Below are 8,490 nucleotides of genomic sequence, written 5' to 3'. Positions count from 1 at the left end.
AATATGCTAAAAACATAGCCTAAGCCTAGCGAGCTGTAGGCTACAAGCCAGATGGATGACGGCTGTGGCGCATAACGCGACCCGTTTCAGAAAGACAAGAACACCAAATCTAATAGTTTCTAAATGTGAATCCTCACGTTAACTTGTAAGGTCCAAATGGCAGGAAAATGCATTATCTATTCATCCTTTCCTCAATCGGAAATCGTAATCTGGTAATTGTATCCAAGTCCAAGCACAACTTTCAAAGCCATAAAGAATATCCAATACGCCTATCTTTATATGCATACATACATATACAGCCATATTCTTGCTACGCGACAGTTAAAAAAAAATACGCAAGAATATTTTCCATAGACCATATAATTACCTATTTTCGAATCTAAAACGGCCCCGTGCCGGAATTCCGGCACAGTGCTGGAGAACTTTAAGCCCTGTATCTCTGCTGTTAAAGGACTCCCAAAAAAGACCCTTCCTTTGTATGCTTACGCTAAGAGTTTATGTGCATTTTGCGTTCTGAAATTATTAATGAATTTTGTGTTGTAGCTGTCACTAGAATGACAAAAGGGAGGATTGTAGGAGTCACGTGACGACGCCGAGGAAGATGGCTGCTTGAACAGGAGGCTCCAGCACCTTTTTCATTTATTTTGCCTTAATCTGTTACCATCCATGATATTTTTACTTTAATCACAAGTTACCAGACCCAATACGCATCTCACCTACAACCAAAATGCCGAATCCCTGAAAAAACAAGTTTGAGTTTTTTTTTGTTGTAGAAATCTCTTGCCAGGGTGCTGCTGCAACTGAATTTGGAGTGAAGGGGATGGGTGCTATCCTGTAAAATTTTTTCAAGTTTTTGGAGGATGAGTTTGGTTTGGTCAATGCCTATGATTTTTCCCGCTGTCCTGATTTGTCGTTGCAGCCTGTCTTGGTCCTGTTTGCACATGTTACCAAGCACACAGATAATACCAAAAGACAGAACACTCTGAAGTACCGATGTGTAAAACATTTGTAAAATCCGCCAGTTTACATTAAAATGGTTAAGTTTGCGTAAAAGTACATTCTCTGCTGCAATTTCCTGAGTTTGCCTGAAGTGGCACAGTCCCTGAAGTTAAGTTTATTGTCTATTTCAATTCTGAGGTATTTGTATGTTGTGACCATTTCCACGGGCTTACAGCAGCGAAAAAATTGATTTCCACGTGCTGGAAGCACACCATTCCCTCTCCTTTCAAGTGTGGGTTCTAATGTACTTAGATAGCTTATACCTAGAGCTATCGACAGCCCGTGTACATGGGGCGAAGGAGTCAACGATGATGTGGAATTCAGTCTCTGTGAAACTTAAAAGCCTTTTAGGATGAACACGTGTCAGGAGTTGCGGCCTGGATCCCAGGGGGAGTGGGTCCTTAAAGGAGTACCATGGTGGTTGAACGTGACACTTCCCAGTTGTCTTTAGGCAACAACAAAACAAATGTGCATCATTTTTTTATTCTTCAGTCATTTCAATGTACTTTAAAACGTATTTTTCTAAGCCTAAATTTCCCACTATAAAAATTCACCCGAACCGTCTGGGCGTGGTAATGAGAACTGTCAGTTAGCTATGATTGACAGATCGTGCCCCGTTACCATAGCTACCCCCATGCTACGCTCTCTTTGGGAGACTGAATTTTCACAAGCTAGCTAGCTTAGTAGTATATCAAGTATCGATAGATAGCTAAGGTAAGGACGTTGACTTGTATCCAATTATAATTTTTGCTATCTAGCTAGCCAAGTTAAGATAAAAGCACAACTATAACGTCCTCATAAAAGCAAACTAGCAAGCTAACGTTATCGATAACATTGCCTTATGAAAGCAAACCTCCTAGCTAGCTAACGTTAGCTAGCTAGCTAAATGAATATAACCAGAAATAATCTAAAGGCACTCTAATTTAAGTGAACCTAACGTTAGTCAAATATTTGCATTGTCTGAACAGCAGGACGGTATGTCATGTCAGATTTCTTTACGGAGCGTGGAAATGGGAGTGGTTACTGTATTCGTGACGCAGCAAAATGACAACTTTCTCAACCGGTTGAAAATAGGACGATGAATTTAAAACGCATATTTCTCCAAAAATACAGAACGGACATGTTTAATACTTTGCTCATTGTGTTTCTTCAATGCCTCTTGTGCAAATAGCACATAAAACCGAGAAAGTGTGAAAATCACCATGGTACTCCTTTAAGTGGGATGGTTGTTTTTTTTTTTCAATTTTTTTTTTGTTTCTTTCTTTCCCTTTTGTTACTACTATTTTTTCATTTGGAAATTGATTATGTCCATTGTTGTTACTCATTTACAGAATGACTTTTTGTTTTACCATTGTTATAAAACGAATATCAATAAAGGAAAAAATTTGATCACAAAAAAGGGAGGATTGTAGAAGAAAAATCTCACATTATAATCATTGTATTGATTGTGTGCTGCCAAAGTAAGCTGAGTCAAATAACCTCTGCTCTAGTTTGTGCAAGCCCTAATGGAAAAAGTGAGTTATTCAGAGTGATAACCATGATTAAAGTCGAAAACACCAAGAAAACAATGGGCCTCATTTACCAACCGTTCTTAAGAAGAATTTTCTTCTTAAAACCCACTTATGCAGCTTTCATGAAGATTTTGACATTCACCAATGTTTTCTTATTTGGGATTTGTTCTTAGGTAAGAACAGAATCTAGCACACTCAAGAGCACACTTACGCACATTTGAGTGCTGACATGTTTGCGCAAAATAATTGATTATTGCGTTTTCTTCAATTCTACAGTTGTATAATATTATAGGATTTAAATTACAATAATATTTTTATCATTTATAATATTTTTTAATAATTATTTTCATTATTTTACAAAGCATTAAGGTGCCAGGTTCTGCCTCAGAGGGTGGTTGCCTCAGCGGGAGTAAATGATAAAAATCAAACCATTGTAGTGACCTTTTATTTTTGGGGGTTTCAATTATGCAATGTTTGGTCTATACTGCAAAAGCAAATGTTTAAATTTTTAATACAAAATAAGCACTTAAGCACTTAACACTTTTTAAACATATGGACATGTTGAAGTGAACATCACTAGTGGGTGACACCAAAATGACTGGCAATAAATTTTTTGTGCAGTGTTTTTTGCAGCGATGGGTTTACTCCGATGCAGTTTACTGCTGGTTGATATAATTAGCGGTATTGATGTGACGAGAAGCGCTTTGTCGTTCTAATGCATAACACACAATTCCTTGCGCCTACTCCCACCAGTATTTTTTTTTTGCCTCAGATTTGACATAAAACCATTTTTTTACCTCATCAGTTGTGCGCTCTTCTACAGATACAGCGTTCACTGAACGAGTAATATCATCCCATGCATCTTTTTTTGTGTTATTTTATATCAACTACTGACGCTACTAAATATGACAGGTCGTTTGCTGTTCACTTCCCGCAGCAAAACCTCCACTTCAGAACTACTGAAATTTTTCTTACGTTTGGAGTCCGGTGCTCCACCGTCTTTAGATTTTCGTTTGGGCATTACTGACTTTGTTCGCTCTCAACTTTTCTTTTCGATTTCTGTGTGTGCACACGGCCCTGCAGTCTCATGCCCTTTTATGGGGATTGGCGGGGCGTTTACCTATGCTAATTAGGAACAACTGGCACGCGCTTTACACTTACGAGGACAATGGGATTCATCATTTTAAGAACACATGCGCAAACAATTCTGTGGTTTAAGAACACATTGTGAATCTGACGTAGACTTTTCTTAGGAATTTTCTCAAGAACAAATTCATGAAAAAACTAGATATTGGTGAATGAGGCCCAATATCTGTAAGCAAAAAAAACAATATGGGTTTCAAGGGTTTTTGTGTGGACAAACTTGTTGTGTAAATGCAATGACTCATCTTTTTCAGATACCTATTGGTAACTAATAAGAAACTTTCACAAGAGCAAAGTCCAAGATTTGTTGACTATATATTGTGTTTTCTCTCATTAATGCTTTGGAGTTACTGTGACTTCTCCACGTGAGTGTGTTAGACTTTTTCCCTGATGACTTACTCATTAAATAATTTTTGAATACAAGACAACAGTCTCTCTTCCTTCATGCTAAAGTGAGGTTCCCACTACAACAGCTCGATAGCTAAATTGTGAAACCTAGTAGTTATTTAGTTAGCTAGCTAACCACAAACTTCTCACTGAATTTCAGTCTTGCTAGCTTGCACAGATTTTTCATAAGTAATTATTTAGCCAGCTAGCTCATAATGTAATGTACAGTGCTTTTTCGGAGCACGCACCCGCGGATTACTGTCATTTCTTTGCGTTTACCATGATCCTTTATGTTTAGGTACCCAGTGCACACGCTCTGGTGCCAAAAGCCCATAGTCAAACTTGGCTGTGTCCATGAATTGGCTTCATGCGCCACTGAGCAGCTCCCATAGGAATCCATGGAACCGGTAAACGGAAGCTGACTCCAGTTCTTGTATCTTGATGGGTGTACGTAATAAAGTGTCCAGAGAGCGTATACATATCATATTTTTAGTTCTTTCCCAGTTAGGTCAGATTATGTTTTAGTAATGAACCAAACTGCAGTTGACGTGGAAGAGGACTGAGACCTGCCATTTCAGGTGGACCAGGGTGCAGATGTTCATTGGTGTGAATGAAATGTGTTCACCCAAACAAACAAACCACACAAAGGGAGTAAACCCATTGGGGTTACATGCACTATTTGTGAAAAAATCTATTTACCAGCCAACAGCGCAATAACCCAATAAGTTACAGGTTTTACCGTTGCCTTTTCATTTGCTCTGACCCTCTGTTACCCACAAAAGACGAGCAGCGAAGATATTTAATGTGGAATAAAGCGGAATGAAACACAGGGGCCCAGAATTATCTCAGAGCCTCATTATAGATATTAACCACTATAACTGATTAGTATTACCTACCTCAGGTCCAGTGCTTATGGTCAGGAAACTCTCAACAGCTGTAAGTGTTCCTACAATTCAAGATTTCAAAATGGGATATATCTTAGTCAAAGGTAATGCTTTGTTTGCACTATAAAAGACCATACTATATTCCAAAAAGGGTGGAAAAGTAGATTCTGAGAAATAAATAAATTTGACTTCATCGGAGCAAAATGCATTTTGATTTGGCCTTAATTCCTTGAGTTAGAGAATCAGTAAAATCATAAAATACACTATCCACATAAATACTTCTTAAAATGTTTAGCATTAAAAACATGACTAGCTGGGGCTACTAGCTGGCTCATCACATTAAGACTGTTATAGTGCATTGGTTCCCAAATTCGGTCCTGGAGTACCCCTGTGTATGCTGGTTTTTGTTCCAACCACAACTGCAATCCCAGAATTTTAACAGTTAGGTGCTTTTCATGGTTAGAGGGTGTGACAGATAACTAATTGCTTTTAATTCACCGCCCCACTGCGGTGAATTAAAAGAGGAAGCGCATAATTTAAAAAAATGTATATATTGCAAATGCGCCATACCACGTCCGTTTATTTGTTAAAGTTGTATGGGAGATTGTCATCATACATCCAACCAAGCCTATAATCTGCACAGGTTTATATTTTTTAAATGGAAACCTTACACTCTACTGTGTCAATATTAACAAACTATGCATATGCATTTTAACGGGTACACAGATTCATTTGTATTTACAGAATGCTATGTTAATGTCCGGTTTTATCATATCACATCTCAAACTTTCTGTAGTAAGGAAATCTTGGTTATAGTCACGGTGAATCGTTTCTGCAGCATTTGGGTAAAGGAGTGTGCTGGACTGATCATTGTGGTTTTATGCCTTGTGGGTATTGTAGTTTACGGTAGTTTATTGCAGTGGGGGAATTGGTGTAACTGTGATGTATTGGTAATGGGTAAACTTTTTTGGTGAATGTGTATTTGTGTATTTTCAAGTTTCATATGTGGGATAGCAAATTACACTTTTTATTATTTCTATTTAGTTAATTGATTTTAATAATAAGAATGGTGTGGTCTGAGGGGGGTACACTTATTTCAGACCTCCATTTGGATCAGTGAGAGAGAGAGCTTGTAGTTGCATTAAGACCCTACTCAGTCCGACCGAAGGAAATGTTTGGGGGAGTGATTACCTTGTTTCTTTATTTGCTTATTTTTTTTGCACTTCAATAAAACGATTTTTTGCCGTTCACCCTATTTCTATTGTCAGCCACCTGTTTGATTGCTCGCCATCCTCACAGAGGGATTATTTACCCTCTTAAACCACATTGTCAGAAATAGAGAAATAGCAATGCGCACCATGAAGAATACAATTCCCATGTTTACATTGTGCTCATTGTGCTATATTGCAAACAATTACACAAAAGGGTTAATTCTTTTTAAATGATCAAATTAAAGGCTGAGGTGAATCAATAGGCTTTTATCAGGTCAGAATGTGGACACCTGGCCACGAAAACTAACCATCTGGAAGATAATGAACATTTCAAAGACAAAGCAAATAATAATGAGCCAAAATGCATTGTGTCAATAAATTTCAAGAAATTAAACACATTTTATACATGTTCATGAGTCTCTATTGCTTAACCTCAGTCTTTCAATTGGTCCAAATATTTTGTTGTTTTTAAAATTGTTTGCAGCATAATACTATAAGCAAAATATAAACATGGGAATTTTGTTCTGACATGTGGTTTCAGAGGGTAAATAATCCCTCTAAAAATGAAAAGTAGCTAATCAAGAAAAATTGACAGCTTGTTCAAATTCTGGGATTGCAATTGTGGTTGGAATGAAAACCAGCACACACAGGGGAACTCCAGGACCAAGGTTGAGGACCAAGGTTAAGAACCACAGTTAAAGGATGGGCCCAATAGTCAGGCATCAAATGTGTCTGTGTAAACCCAACTTAAAAGCAGTTACTGACATTACAGGCTTGCTTGTTCTCTCCGAATCAATAGCGGAGGTCGAAGCTATGAACACTCCTATATAGGAGGAAAGTATGAAAAAAAATGTCTTATATGCATTAATTGATTATTGAAATACTACAATAAACACACAAATAAACAAAGTTTGATACTCTACCTTTAAAATGGTCTCTGGTAAACTGAATTCCCATATCAGCAGGAATGGAGTCAAATCCACAGCTCCCAATCACGTACACGCCATTCTCCGCAGCCTGGCTCTGATATTTCAGCTGCATCCCCTCTAGAAACTACAGCAACAAATTGCACTTGACATGCACACACAAATGCACAAAACAAATTCCGCTTTCAAACACACAGTAGGCATATTATCTGATTTTATGCGGAGCTTATTAGGGGCCTGACATCATCTAAGTATGAATTTTCCTTGGGCTACTTGCTGAGGGCTATCATCAGTTCCAAATATGCAACAGCACTTTAAGAACAGGTTGACTGACACAAGCAACATTCTGTCTAAATTTGGTTTATCAGACATTTTCAATAGAGAAACTGAATATGGAGATATGGATGATATTTCATGCATGTTTTAGATTTGCTTCACACATACTTCTTGAGAAACTTGCAGTCAAAGTGTCCATATATAGGGGTTGACATTAAGCCTTGAAAGGAAAAATCTTTACTAGCCCAAAGGTTTTGGTCACTATCGCAAAAGCGTAAGCCATTATGCAAATAAAATCCATAAATAAAAATGCATTTAGGGAAGTAATAAATTATATATTTTTTAGTCAATCAATAACAGAGCATTAAATATCAGACCGGAGAAGCAAATTAACATGGGGAAATAATAGAGGTAACAAAAAGAGCAAGAGCACAGAATATGGTGGTCTCAGAGCAATAGAAATGGGTTGCAAACTAAAAATAGCATTCTGTAAAAATATTTTTAACGGAATATTAAGAAATATGGAATGTTGGGAACAGAAAAAAGGCCGTGCCGTATTATAAACTGGTATACGGTGATTTTATTGAAAAGCACAAAAAGTTAGGTATCAACTGGGGCACACAGACCGATAAGGTTATACATAAATTACCGATGATATAAATGGTGGATTTGTTATTTATAAAGATTGTACAGAAGAACAAAGTAATTATTTAAGTATAGCCACAAGTGGTGATGATCGGGGTCCAAGCAGATTGGGAGCATTTGGATGCTTGTTTGTTATTTAATTGTTAATGAAATGTGGTTTTCATGAATGCAAGCTGAAATGATGAGACAAAGCCCAAGAACTTGAAGATTTAGTATTAAGACCAGGTGAAGTAAGGCAAAGGCAGGGTTTGAACCCTCAACCTTTGGATTGGGAAACAAACTCCTTTTCACTGAGTTACTGGCAAAGTCAGTGTTGAGTGCATGTATGCATGAACAAAAAATATAAAAGTGTGTAATTCCACAAAGTTTTTGAAACACTCAAATACATTATGAATTGAATGAATTTTACAGTTTAGATACTTAGGCTAATTGTATACTTTTAGCACAATTTGTTGTACTTATTTTAACCTCTTAGCGCAAAGCCCCTAGTGGTCGGCACGCCGGCGTG

At 37.4% G+C, this 8,490-nt stretch overlaps 1 protein-coding gene across 3 annotated transcripts in view; it reads right to left on the bottom strand.

Annotated features, from left to right (window-relative positions):
* Nucleotides 1-4,272: 4,272 nt before the first annotated feature.
* LOC135257879 (saccharopine dehydrogenase-like oxidoreductase) overlaps nucleotides 4,273-8,490 on the bottom strand; it is a 385,462-nt gene continuing 381,244 nt past the window's right edge. Inside the window, exons 4-5 of one of the 3 annotated variants that reach the window (XM_064341105.1) lie at nucleotides 7,059-7,188; nucleotides 4,273-4,986 (exon numbers count right to left, since the gene is read on the bottom strand). In XM_064341105.1, coding sequence (XP_064197175.1) covers nucleotides 4,913-4,986; nucleotides 7,059-7,188 — 204 coding nt within the window. In that variant the 3' untranslated portion in view covers nucleotides 4,273-4,912. The remainder of the gene's footprint in view (nucleotides 4,987-7,058; nucleotides 7,189-8,490) is intronic. The other 2 variants (XM_064341104.1, XM_064341103.1) reach the window with 2 other exon arrangements.

Source organism: Anguilla rostrata, chromosome 6, assembly GCF_018555375.3.
Source record: "Anguilla rostrata isolate EN2019 chromosome 6, ASM1855537v3, whole genome shotgun sequence".
Lineage (NCBI taxonomy): Eukaryota > Metazoa > Chordata > Actinopteri > Anguilliformes > Anguillidae > Anguilla > Anguilla rostrata.
The sequence above is the reverse complement of the archived record's forward strand: the minus strand, read 5'-3'. Positions and strand labels throughout refer to the sequence as shown.